Source organism: Impatiens glandulifera, chromosome 3, assembly GCF_907164915.1.
Source record: "Impatiens glandulifera chromosome 3, dImpGla2.1, whole genome shotgun sequence".
Taxonomy (NCBI): Eukaryota; Viridiplantae; Streptophyta; class Magnoliopsida; order Ericales; family Balsaminaceae; genus Impatiens; species Impatiens glandulifera.
In genome coordinates, this window is record NC_061864.1 from 11,119,681 (window position 1) to 11,133,186 (window position 13,506).

The window sequence follows — 13,506 nt, forward strand, 5'->3', positions numbered from 1 at the left end:
ATACATACTCTCTTCTCTCTCTCTCTCAAAAAAACCATGGCGACCGATTTCACCTGCACGGCCTCCGACCTCGTTCCTTTCCTCGGAGGAGCAGCAAACGCCACCGCAGCCGCCAACTTCCTCTGCACACGATTCGACTCAATCTCCACGCGCCTCTCCGACACCACCCACGCCATCGACAGCACCTACCTCCTCTTCTCAGCTTATCTAGTCTTCGCCATGCAACTCGGCTTCGCCATGCTCTGCGCCGGCTCAGTCCGAGCCAAAAACACCATGAACATAATGCTCACCAACGTCCTCGACGCCGCCGCCGGCGGCCTCTCCTACTACCTATTCGGCTTCGCCTTCGCCTTCGGCTCCCCTTCCAACGGCTTCATCGGCCGCCACTTCTTCGGCTTGGACGAAATTCCCTCCCCCTTATTCGACTACAGCTTCTTTTTATACCAGTGGGCGTTCGCGATCGCCGCCGCCGGTATCACCAGCGGCTCAATCGCCGAGAGAACGCAATTCGTCGCTTACTTGATATATTCATCTTTTCTAACCGGATTCGTTTACCCTGTTGTTTCTCACTGGATCTGGTCCGGTGATGGATGGGCGAGTGCTTCCCGGACGGATAATAATCTCCTGTTCGGGTCAGGAGTTATTGACTTTGCCGGATCCGGAGTCGTCCATATGGTTGGGGGTATAGCCGGTCTATGGGGTGCTTTAATCGAGGGCCCGAGGATCGGGCGGTTCGATAGAACTGGCCGATCCGTCGCACTCCGAGGACATAGCGCGTCGCTGGTTGTCCTCGGGTCGTTCTTGTTATGGTTCGGTTGGTACGGGTTTAACCCGGGATCATTCTTAACCATATTGAAGACATACGGGTCGGGTGGGTCGTTTTACGGGCAATGGAGTGCGGTTGGGAGAACGGCTGTAACGACTACGTTAGCGGGTTGTACGGCGGCGTTAACTACTTTATTCGGTAAGAGGTTAATGGTGGGTCATTGGAACGTTACTGACGTTTGTAACGGTTTGTTAGGCGGTTTCGCGGCGATTACTTCCGGTTGTTCGGTGGTTGAGCCGTGGTCGGCTATAATATGCGGCTTCGTGTCGGCTTGGGTCTTGATTGGTTGTAATAAATTGGCAGAGAAATTTAAATACGATGATCCTTTGGAGGCGGCACAGTTACACGGCGGTTGCGGCGCGTGGGGGGTGCTATTTACGGGATTATTCGCGCGTAAGAGGTACGTGGATGAGGTTTACGGCGGTGGGATAACTGGGAGGCCGTACGGGCTATTTATGGGAGGCGGTGGAAAGCTTTTGGCGGCGCAGTTGATTGAAATATTGGTGGTTATTGGGTGGGTGTCGGCGACGATGGGGCCGTTATTTTACGGGTTACATAAGTTGAAGCTTTTGAGGATATCATCTAAGGCTGAGATGGCTGGAATGGATCCAACGATTCATGGAGGTTTGGCTTATTTGTATCATGATGCAGATGATAGTAACTCACATACACCTCAGGCATTTGCTCTTAGGAGAGTGGAGCCCACTAATACCAATACACCAGATCTCAACCCTACATCTGCGGAGCCGTGAGTTTGATTATTATTATTATTATGATGATGATTGTTATATAATAATAATAATATAAAGGACGTCAACTTCTAGTGTGGAATTTCGTGTTTTATTTTATTTTTTTGGTTTCATTTTTGTGATTTCATTCGAGTGGGTATGTTGTAACAAGACATACATGCATGTGTGATGTTCATGTGACATAATAGAAACAAAATATATATATAATAGCTAAATCAATATATATGTATAACTATGTCGTTGTACTTTTTAAAGGTTTCCTTTAATTATTTAAATTAAAATACTAAGAAAATGAACTATTTATTTAAAAAACTTAAAAAATAAGTTACAATTCATATATAAAATTTATTATAAGAGAAGTGATAAAAATAAATGTTTAAGAGAATAAATACCATAAATTTGATTTTTACCTACCTTAAATTGAAGTGAAATATTTGATTTCCGCCCCGAAATTTAAGTGAAAGAGTTTGATTTTTACACGATTTAAGTTGGATTGGAGACCATAATTTTGGAGTCTTTATTAATTTTCAGGCTGATAAAGTAATTTTGATGAGCTAAATTTTTTCCTTTTTTTTATTTTAGAATTTAAGACTCTTCATTGTTAAAATTATAATAAACAAAAAAAATTGTCTAAAATTTTATAGTCAAAACTTTACTTAGTTAAATTAGTAAAAGAATTTTATTTATTTATAAATAATAGGTAGATAATAAATTAATAATAATTGAAATTGTTAATACAATTTTGTATAATTTTAATAATAAAAAATCTAAAATTATCAAAATTATGTGGTTTCAAATGACTTAATAATGCTCACAATTTTAAATAAATATATTCTAATAAAATGTACTATCAAAATGTTGTAAAAATAGGTAACCTAACCCTCTTGAAAACAACCCAAAATCTTCGCCCTTTACCTCTTGTAATTATATATATATATATTTTCAATTTATCAAACAAAAAATAAGTTACTAGAATTGACCATCAACAATCTCTTTGATTACTGGAAAATTCAACAGAACAGAACAGTGCTCATTTCTAAAGCTAATTAATAAAGTCAGAATGTTAAGAAAATATTTACAGTTGCCCATCAGAGAAGAGTAAACTGGGTATAAATAACAAAAATAGGTTTTGCCATTTAAGTTCCAATAAAAATGCATCCATCCTACCATGGAAGTATGAAATTACACACCCCCATCATTATCAAATATTTGTAATACACGGGTTCGATAGTTGGGGGCACGAACTTACAAATTCTAAAATAATATTTGATCAGATGATATACTATATATATTATCGACCTTCTTCATCGCCTCCTCTTGGGCGTTTGGTGGGTTTACTGGGACCTGTCATATCTGGATCGATATCTCCAGCTGCCTTCTGGTTAATTCCCTCGTCATTCATCATCGGCTTGTTAACATTTTCCTGCTCTGTGGATTCCAATTCCTTGCTGGGAGGAGGAGGAGGAGCTACAGATTGCAACTTTTCTGGGTTAGACGAAGATGATGATGATGCTTTAGACCGCTCATCGTCCATCTTTCGCTGCTTTTCAAACATCATTTGCAGGTACCTTCCCTGCTCTTCAATTTGCAATTGTAATTTCCTCTGGATCTGCAGGAAGAAATATTAGGAAAATTAACACAACTAAAGAAAATGTTTGTATTTTTCACAGGAGATAAAACAGTTTCAAATTCGTATTCATGTCAAGTAAGAACTGTTAATTGTTGAAGAGACAGATGGTAAAGTAACTGTTAAATAAAGAGAAAATGGGATTAAGATCACATGTATACCTCCAGCTGTTCGTGAAGTCGTTTTTGAACTTCCATCTGCAGTTTCAGTGCTTCTGTAATTCCCATACTCCTGATTATCAGAAAATAAGGAAGTCCGTCACTTTGAAGCAGAAACAAATGAAACAGGTCAATAATGAAAGATACACTTGGATAGAAAATGATATGGCGTGAACCTTTTTAACAAGGAAGGTAATTTCAGACAAAATTATTTTTGAAAAAGATCGAACTTTTTATTAAAAAAAGAGAATGGAGAAAGGCATAATTCCAAATATGACAATAACTGCAGCTGGAACCTCTACTTTCCAGTAACAATGGGGGATTTTGGTGATACAAATTTGACAATTAACTAAACCTTGTACTCAACATAAAATGCAATTTTTGATCACAAATGCACAAATGGGATCCAAGAGTTAAAGAACTTTGACAATATCAAGAAAATTTAAATAAATTATGGCTGCTTCTAAGATCATCATTTCTCAAACAAAAAACATTGTACATAATCATATGGCATCTTGACCCTTAATGGCTGCTTCTTAACCAATATAGGTGGTGCTCATCCTAGCCATCTACCCAGGTTCTTATTCTCAAAAAGGGTGAGAGTTATGGTGCTTTAGTAGAAAAAGACATTTTTAACCTGTCCCTAGATGATCATTCACCAAATTCTACAGCTTGTCCTAGAAAATTGTTTGATGAAAAATATGTTTTTCTTTGGATTATTTTGGTCAAATGACCAAAATATCTTTAGTATTTAATATTTTAAAATATTATAAAGAATACAGTAAATAGTATTTTGATATTTTAGTTGATTTGATGGAATGTAATTGATAAATCCCAATAAACCACATCAAAAGGTACAGAGAGAACATCAATAGACTAAAGGTCGGCCTCATATTCTCCAGTAACAGTTATTGGCACAAATATCAGTCTTCATTACCGGAAAAACAAGATTTAAAGCAAAGAGAATGGCTTGATGTTTCTTATGAGACAGCTAGAGACAGATATACAAACCCAAAAGATAATTTAGATAACTGTCAGACTAATTGGGGGCGAGTAATGATGTAGACGTGATGGAAACTTACGTTTTCAAATCCAGAGATGTGATGTCCTCAATAGGAGCCAATGCTTTCTCTGATGTTCCTACAGTAAGAGAACACATGACCAATCATTTTGAAACAATCAGTATGCATTTTCTTCCCTAAAAGAAGGATGCATTACAAGATATGCAACCAAGCGGCAGCTTGGTTCGGGTACAACGTTTAATTCTAATATCTAATGATACTTTAATGTAGTAGAGATATACAAAGTTGCAGATTTTAAGATTCTGCAGGCATACCTTCAGATAATTCCGGTTTATACCTTGCTGTTCGATATTTCTGAAATTCAAGAAGAAGAATATCAATAGGTATTATTGCACACATTATAGAATAGTGCATATGCAGAAAGTATGTACCTGCAAGTGACTTTTTACGTGATAGATGGTAAGGCCTTCAGCATTCATAAGTTTCAGGACACCCTTAGGTGTAGCTTCTACAAATTATAAATCAAGTCAACAAACCACATAACATCAAAATATATACTTTTTGAGATCCTAGTTTTCTTCCTGGAGAAGTCTAGCAAGGTGCTTTAAGTGGGAATCGAACTTGAAACTTCAACCTCTTAAGTTCCAACTCTTACCACATAATATCAAAATATATTTTTTCTTTTTTTTTAGATCAAGGTTTTTCCTGGAGGAGGCTAACACACCATCCCACACTTCAATCAAGGTGCTTTCAGTGGGCATCAAACTTGAGAACTCAACCTTTTAAGTCCAAACTCTTACCACATAATGTCAAAATATTTACAAGGTTAAGGAAAAAAGATGAGGAATACATACTTTCACTCCCACCAAGCTTGTTAACGGCTTCCACAAAGGCTTCATGGAGTTCAGGGGTCCAACGCATACGTGGTTTCGTCGTTGGCGCAGAAGCTGGACTGGTAACAGGACACTTCTCAGAAGTTGATACGGAAGAAATCTGAATTTGCAGAGGATGTGAAGGAACATCTGTAGATTGATCCATCTCCTGCCAATCCGTTTATAAGCAGAAAATATCTTTTATTTTGCTAATACAGCTCTAAAAGTCCTAAAAAGGCTTCCAACTATATGCTACCAAACAAACCTTTGCTTTAGAATCTGATGCATTGACATCCACAAAGATATCGCTCCAATTTGAGTCCAGAGCGTCGTCAACAGTGATTAATTGGTCTGCCCAATCCTGCCATTCAGTTCTTTTACCATGTTCTTCAGAAGCTACAATGGCCATGCAGTTTTCTACCTGATCATTCTGCATGGTCACATTTCCAGGGAAGTCCAGGAACTCATCAAACGCATCAGCATTCCAAGGCATATTGACATCATTGTTCTCCTTGGGATACACAAACTCTGAAGACGGAATGCCAGAACCAGAAGACTCAATGGAAGAGCTTTGGCAATTTCTTGTCATAGGTGAAAGTATAACGGGAGAGTGATAAACACTTGGGGGGAGTCCAGAAGACTCAATGGAAGAGCTTTGGCAATTTCTTGTCATAGGTGAAAGTATAACGGGAGAGTGATAAACACTTGGGGGGAGTCCAGAAGATGACGAATACAAATGCCCAACGGTTCCACTGGTACAACCAAAGGCAGCTGCTGGTCTAGAGAAAGAAGAATGAGCCATCAGTTCCTTCTCAGATGAAAGCTGAAGTGAATCTGGCAACTTAGGATATTTCTCTTCCATTGTAGTAGGGAAAACTGGCAACGAAGAACCCATTGCACCAGACACACCCATACTATTGTGTTGATTTTCCCCTGATCTCTGGGAAAATAAAGCAGGCCGCATATTCATTTTTGTCCACATAAATAACAAGCATGAAAGTTCCAGCTATCCAAATAGAGACTTAAAGTGTGGTCAGAGCACATTAAAGGACAACTGGTACCATCAACATCTAACTCAAAGCTAAGACCTGATCATCTGTCAAAGAGAATATCAAATTAGCACATGACTAGATTTCACTGCAACAACTTGGAGATTAATTGTTACCAAATCTCGTCTTTACATAAATAAACCAATCCAGTTCCAAACAATACGACCCCATTGGAAACACTTCTTATTTTTGTTTTTGTATTTGGATTCATATTTGTTTGGAAACTAAACTTAGGCAAAGACAGATTCAAAGATTTATTTCGTATCTGCATTTCCAAATGGGGCGGTTATTGTCCTAAGATGAAATAATATATTGGATGACTAATAAGGATATCAACTTACAGATTTTGAATGGTCGGACTAGATTAATGTGAGCAATGTTCAAGCTAACACCTTCATTCAAAACAGCTATATTTAACAGGCATAATATGAAGCTAGATCCCCTCAGTTTCACATAAACAAATATGGAGTACAAAACAAAAACTCAATAGAGACTATAAAATATTATGTATAACAAATTTCTTTTGAGATGACCATAGACCCGATGATTATATATAGTTGTTATAAACATGTACGACATTAAAGTTACAGTTATGTAGGGTGCTTCTGAAAGATCTTTGTGTCAACAAGATTGAATATTTATTATTTATATATACATTTTCATAGAACCTTTGCGAATAAATTAGAACATTCCGAGCAAAATTTAAGAATACAGAATAGTGAACATATTCATTTTACCACCTGAATCCAATTTAAAAGTCCACCTTCACATCAGATAGTTATATATTTTAACCGTTTCTAAAATTCAAATTAAAGACAAATGAATCCAATTCCACTTCAAGTAATTCTCATGTTTACCCAAATAGTCCGATAAGCCAGTAATATCTTCTGCTTCTTCTTCTTTTTTTTATCAAAAATTCTTTCTTCAGAACAAGAACAACCCATATTAAAATCAAGAATCTTCCTATCAGAAGGAACTGAAGTATTTGGTGCCAAGAGTAGGTAATGGGTAAACATAGAATAACAAGTTACATGTAACTAACTCTACAGGAGAAGTCATTTTTGGCCCAACAAGTATACTAATTATGACAAAAAGCATGTCTGGTGTAAATCTTCCAGAATAAAAAATCGAAGTTGAAACCTCAAAAAAAGATTCCAAATTTAGACCTAATAATGGACACAGTCCATCCATCCATCAATATCAAAGTTACAATCAAACACCTAGCTTAATTCCAAACACCACTAAAAACCAAGTTTCCAGCTACAGATAACAATTACAGGGTAAATATGAACATAAACCATTCCTGAATATAATCTAACCCTTAACATAAATGTGGACATCGCATCAAATGCAATCCAGATACAATTCAATCCAATCACAAGAGAAATTCATATCGTGCATCAGTATCAAATGATCATTTATCAAAATCTACAATAGGTATTCAGGCTAGGAAATTGAGTTAGTCAAAAAAATTCAGATAGGAAATGAAATCCAAACCTTAAACGACATCGAAATCAGATGCTGGCGGCTAAGAATTTCTACGCAGAACGAACGAACAAATATTCTTTTTCTTCTTCGCTTCTTCTTCTTTGAATTACGCACAAGTGCGACTTCTCTCTCATCGAGCCTTCAAGCGGAGTGGTGATGAAGAGAGAGAGAGAACCGCGAGCTCGTTTTGGCCTTCCTTCCTTCCACCCATCGGGCCTCCGATAAGTCACCCCTTGGCCAGATGATTTATTCGTTATCATTTACAGCCGTTGATTTCAATCCAAATCTTACTATTTATAATTCAGTGTCATCTGACGGTCATATGATAATCTGTAACCTAACAAATTCGTGGGTGTGAGTGTACACAATAGCTTCTACCATAAACAGATCGGCCTGGCCCACTATTTTTTGCAGCCGTGGTTGGAATCTTTTTCTTCTTTATTTCTCTCTCTATTCATCATTATTGATTAAACAATTTATTATGCCTTGTTTGATATTAATATAAATTCACATCTATCATAAAGTATTCCTAGTCCAGTTGAAAACGTGTTTTTCCATCTAAAATATTTGTATTGTTTTGTTAAATAATCATATATATATATATATTTTAAAATTTCTCAAACTAATTAAACCCAAACATTCATATACATCAATAAGTTGAATATATGGGTTGATTAATGTTGACTCTTGGAAAGTTTTATTTAGGTTTTTTTTTTTTAAAAAAAATTTATAATAATAGGTGATAATTTTAATGAAGATAATAATTTTTGTAGTAAAAAATCTTAAAAGGTATTGATATATATAAATAAAATAATAATTTAAAATAAAGAGTATTTTAGTTAATAAATTGAGTAATATGTTGGATGAGAAAAGAGTGAAATGATGTTTGTGTTATTGAAATGTCTCAAACCGAGCTATCATACGAACACTTCAATCTAAAGCGATCTCTAATGAAAACTCTGTCTCTTTAAAAAATGTGTAATATATAATAAAGAAGAGAGAAAAGAATTAAGGTTGAATGAGTATTAAACACAAAACTTAATGAACACAATGATAAGAAGATGTTCCAATTATACAAATTGTCCCTCACCCATCTAACTACCCTTTCAACAGAATCAGATAGTAGTAGTCACACTGAGAGACTAATATTTCTTTTGCCCAAGGAAATTCAAAGCAAAAAAAGAAAAGAAAGAAACACTAGATAGAATCTTCCATCATTTTCACACCTTACATATTAATATAACAAATGGATCAAACAATTTCCCAAGGTCTAGTCTCAGCAATGGAGGGAGGAGGAGTTCCGACTCTTGCCCCCTCCCCGCCCAAACCAAGCGGGAGTTCTTCTTGTATGAACCCTAAAATAAGAAAAAAAGAAAACACGTTTTTCTTCTTCTTTTATTCTTCTAAATCTGCATTTCTGGCTGGGGTGTGTTTCCTCTGTTTTCTGTTCCTGGCTCTCTTTGCTTTCATACGACGCTTCTTTTCATTGGCATCAATCCACACATAATCAGATGGTATGTTGAAAGGATCAACGAGATCGTCTCTGAAACTGCGACTTTCTCCATCGCTAGACTGCCCGCCTTTGTTCCCTCCTCTCATCCATGACATCCATGAACTTGACCCTTCCGTTTCCTTGGACTTGGCGTCCTCAAAATGCATGGGACTTGATGGTGGTGTTGTGAACTCCTCAATCGGTTGAAGCTCTTCGAACTTTGTGAACGTGACTAGAACTCTAATGGTCGGGACTATTGGGATAGCAACCTGTGGAGGTTTTAGAATATCAAACATACCATTAGTTTTCTTTTCTTTTTTCTTTTGAATAAGACCATGACTTATTCTCTGAAGGACCCCTATTTCAGTTAAAGCACTTTTTAGTAGGTATCGAACTTGAGATCTCAACCTCTCAAGTCCAAAATCTTTCCTATCTAACAAATAACAATTAATACAAACATGACCAAAAAAATTATATATTAGATTAGGGTTTACTCTTAGTAACTTCTCACATTAAGGTGCTTCCAGTGGAGAAAAAAGAGAATTGTAATTAGTTGAATGAAGAAGATGATCGGAAGCAATAGGATATAAATCTTCCATCAACGCTCTTGCGTTTGCATAATATCGAAAGCTTTGATCAACCACGAATGTCTCGCTTGAAACATTTCTATGGTTTCAAGAGTCTATGGAATATACTTGGTCAGATTTACCCATGACTGTCTTTGTCGTCTCAGTAAACTATTCAAAAAGCACCCATCTTATTTTCCTTACGAATCTAATCAAAACTAATAAATACAAAAGGAAGGCAGGTTTGTTATACAATCAGTAATTGCAACTCTTATCAAAATAAATAATGAAAAATAATTGGTGGTATGAGCATGTGCAATGTATGTTGTTCATCCATTTAAGTGGCTTTCATGTCCATCCTCCCTATAAGGAAGACTATATAAAACCCAAAAGTTTACAGAAAGCCCTTCAAATGCTGTCAAGATCTTTCTCAGCAAATGTAAATTAAATCTTGACTTTAACAGTTCACCACCGGTGGGATAATTTGTACATTTTCTATAGATTTTGTTTTGTATTGCACCCTTTTTCAAGTTTAGGGGATTTTTTTCATTTTTTTTGCTGAAGAGTTCCTACTTCATAATGACCTAAATACAACAAGAATCACAAATTTAAACTTGGATTCTGCATATAAACAAATTAACTCTATTCTAGATATTAGTTAGTATGAAAAAATACAAAAAAGATTATCCCCGCAGTAAAGTAAGATATTACTATGTAAGAAAACAAATTTGAAGGAAGTGGTTACTAACCTTGACAGGGAAAGTGCCTTGAGGTAGTTTGGTAGTAAGAAGCTCCCGCAGTCTTCTAATAGCTTTAACTTTGTTGGCTAAGATGTCAAGCAACGGTAACAACTCATCTGTTCTAAGAGGAAAATCTGGGGTCAACCATAGTACAGGTCTCACACCCTTCTTATACTCGCTCTCATTTTTAGTTTCACTTGTACCCGTTTTCTTCTTTTTCTTCTTCCCATTTTTGTCTTTACCCCCTTTAACATTATTCCCAGAGTCCTCCCTGGTCAACTCACCATTAGATTTCTTCAGTGTTTTAGAATCATCAGGATCATCACCACCCCCATGCTGCTTTGTGCTGTTTTTCTTGTTCCAACCAAACCAACTCTTTTTCTCCTTGGAAACTCCATTTGCTTCGGAGCTTCCATCACTGCCTTCATGTGCATCCTGAAAACTATTTTCATCCTCCTCACAGAAACCATCATTGTTACCCATGTGAAGTGCAGAATCCAACTGTTTTCTTTCTTCAGCTGTTAATACATCATCATATTCACCTCCAGTTGCCGTCTTGTCCTCATCATCGACAGAGAAAAGCTCTTCATCAGTCATTGCACCAGGAACACGCCTTGATTTCACACTCACCATTACATGAAGCATATCATAGACTTTAGCCTTCCAATTTCCAACCATCTCAGTCCTCTCCTGTCTCCTCCAATTTAAATGGGGCACGAGCTCAGCTTGAGTGACATCAATCCCCGGCCTGTACATATTCGTTTGGGACATTAAAGTCACTTCATGAGCAACTTCGGATTCAGTTGGTTGAGCACCAGCCCCCTCTAAAGCATTTGTGATTTCCTTCTCCTTGTGAGCCAATACAAGCAAAGCACCCGGTGGCAAAGTTATCCTTCCATCAGCAGATGAATATCCCTCTCCAAGGAAAAGGAAAGTTTGATCAGATCTTTGAATGCGGAACCCATCAAAGCCAGCAAGAGTCATATCTGCACGAAGATTAGAGCCACGTTTCCAAATCCGGTAGGTATCAGATGGAGCAATACGACTTATGAAGGGAATAACAGAGCTCTCAAAGTGAAACGTTATCTCCATATAGAAATCGCGAATTCGAGAAGCAGAAGCCACAATTCGCGGAAGACGACGGCACCATTTAGCCCAAGCTAGAGGTTGGTAATGTCTAGCAATAATCATAGCAATATTCTCCTCCCGGGTACAAACCGCTTCTTGTAGAGCACTCCATCCGTTCTCATTTTGAAGACTCCAATCAGCACCAGCAGCCATTAGAACCTCGGCCGCAACAGGATCGCGCAAACGAACTGCAAGATGCAGAGGGGTTTCTCTTCCCGGAACATCTCTACGATCAATGACAGCAGATATTCCATCTGCCTTAATCTCTGCATCAAGAGATTCTTGTTCGGTATTCACTTCAGAAGCTTTTGATAACCGAGGAAGGTTTAAGATCATTCTTTTTAAAGCAGCATGATCACGACGAACCACAGCTACATGAGCTGGACTGTGACTATACTTAGACCAATCTTCCATTGATTCTGTGCTCCTCTTTAGTAGTATCAAAAAGGTGTTTTTCCTTTCATTTCATCAGTCTTCTACAGTCAATCTTTAGTTCAAGATAAGAGCAACAATGCAATTAAAAAAGACTCTCCACAGAGAGAGATCTGGAAATTGAGTTAGGTTTTTTTATGATATGAGATGACACTCTGTGCACATTGAAATATCCAGTTTTCAACTTCATATCTTACTAGATCCAACTACGTACTCATATAGCTAGCTAGCTAGCTCAGTTTACTAAAAACAGTCGAGAGAGAGGGAGAGAGAGAGAGAGACCTTGAAAAAGAAAACCAAACCGATCGGGTGATGCGCCTTTAACAGTATCGATTCCTCAATGTCAAGAAATTAGAGGAGCTTCGTGTAAGGGTTTAGAAGAATTGTGTAACAATGAATCGAACTTCTTCTTCTTCTTCGTTGAAGTCGAATCTGGAAGGTCTTTCTTCAAAGACTTGATCGGATTTGAATGCACAGTTTATTCCTCGAACCGGTAAAACCCCAACCACACAGTGCTCAGATCTCTCTCTCTCTCCTCGCTTCAACTCAACATACACGTCGAGATGTCTGATCTCTGTAAGTTTGTACGGCCAAGGGCATCACCATTGAGTCCTTCAATTTTTTTTTATTTTTTTGACTACTTTCTCCGCATATTCAATAGCCCTGTGATTTTGTCTAAATTACAGGTGTACCCTTGAGAGGTTTCGTTGACAGTTATATATACTTTGAAGATAACGGGAGAAAAAGTCACGGCCGCCACTGGAGGAGGAGGGTAAACAAGGTATCTTCATTGCGCCATTTGGTAGGCCTAGATTCACTGGCTGGCTGGCATTTAAATTTATTTCAATAATAACAAAATTATATTTCTCAAAATTCTTTTTTTATTATATAATTAATAATCAAGGACTGAAGGAAGGAAGGCTGGCTGGCATAAAGAATGCACTGTCAATAACTTGGCACAACACACACCCCTCATGGACTTTAGTTTGGTTCAAATTTTACTGTACATCACAAAATTCAAGACCCCACTCGACCCGGATTGTTACCGAGTTGGCCCATCATGCCCAACAATATCAAGATTGGTAGTAAGGTAAGCTGGAAGAAATCAAGAAAAATCCTGGTGTCAAAATTCCCATAAGAGGATAAACAAAAATAACTTGTAATTTTGGTGTATTTTTTTATTATTACTTTTTTAGAACGTTGAATTACACTTCTTTTTGGAGTGACTAATTTCCGCGTGTTAAGCACACATTTAACCCGACGGAGAATTTGTAACCTGACAGACTCAAACTCAGGACCACAGAGAAGATAGGGATATCCACCTCTTGTTAAAAAAAAATAATTTTTTTGGAGAATT

General features: G+C 37.3%; 3 protein-coding genes across 3 annotated transcripts; 1 reads left to right on the forward strand and 2 right to left on the reverse strand.

Annotated features, from left to right (window-relative positions):
* On the forward strand, positions 1-1,686 carry LOC124931736 (ammonium transporter 1 member 2-like). Its single transcript, XM_047472284.1, has one exon. The coding sequence runs from the start codon at positions 37-39 to the stop codon at positions 1,576-1,578; it is 1,542 nt and encodes a 513-aa protein (XP_047328240.1). The 5' UTR covers positions 1-36; the 3' UTR covers positions 1,579-1,686.
* A 901-nt stretch (positions 1,687-2,587) lies between these two features.
* Positions 2,588-7,995, reverse strand: LOC124929421 (protein PHR1-LIKE 1-like). Its single transcript, XM_047469777.1, has 8 exons — positions 7,801-7,995; positions 5,520-6,350; positions 5,237-5,423; positions 4,814-4,890; positions 4,697-4,736; positions 4,443-4,500; positions 3,364-3,433; positions 2,588-3,184 (listed from the first exon to the last, which is right to left on the reverse strand). The coding sequence occupies exons 2-8, from the start codon at positions 6,234-6,236 to the stop codon at positions 2,867-2,869; spliced, it is 1,467 nt and encodes a 488-aa protein (XP_047325733.1). The 5' UTR covers positions 6,237-6,350; positions 7,801-7,995; the 3' UTR covers positions 2,588-2,866.
* Positions 7,996-8,799: 804 nt separating this feature from the next.
* Positions 8,800-12,757, reverse strand: LOC124928726 (ankyrin repeat domain-containing protein 13C-B-like). Its single transcript, XM_047468973.1, has 2 exons — positions 10,599-12,757; positions 8,800-9,552 (listed from the first exon to the last, which is right to left on the reverse strand). Exons 1-2 carry the CDS (start codon positions 12,129-12,131, stop codon positions 9,187-9,189), a joined length of 1,899 nt encoding a protein of 632 aa, XP_047324929.1. The 5' UTR covers positions 12,132-12,757; the 3' UTR covers positions 8,800-9,186.
* Positions 12,758-13,506: the final 749 nt, after the last annotated feature.

Excerpts from the sequence above, each read along its gene's own strand:
- LOC124929421 (XM_047469777.1), bottom strand. The coding sequence starts at position 6,236 with ATGTGGACAAAAATGAATATGCGGCCTGCTTTATTTTCCCAGAGATCA. Across the intron at positions 4,737-4,813 it reads ACGTAAAAAGTCACTTGCAG|AAATATCGAACAGCAAGGTA; the intron begins GTACATACTTTC and ends CTTGAATTTCAG. Across the intron at positions 4,501-4,696 it reads TAAACCGGAATTATCTGAAG|GAACATCAGAGAAAGCATTG; the intron begins GTATGCCTGCAG and ends CTCTTACTGTAG.
- LOC124931736 (XM_047472284.1), top strand. The coding sequence starts at position 37 with ATGGCGACCGATTTCACCTGCACGGCCTCCGACCTCGTTCCTTTCCTC.
- LOC124928726 (XM_047468973.1), bottom strand. The coding sequence starts at position 12,131 with ATGGAAGATTGGTCTAAGTATAGTCACAGTCCAGCTCATGTAGCTGTG. Across the intron at positions 9,553-10,598 it reads AAGGCACTTTCCCTGTCAAG|GTTGCTATCCCAATAGTCCC; the intron begins GTTAGTAACCAC and ends AAACCTCCACAG.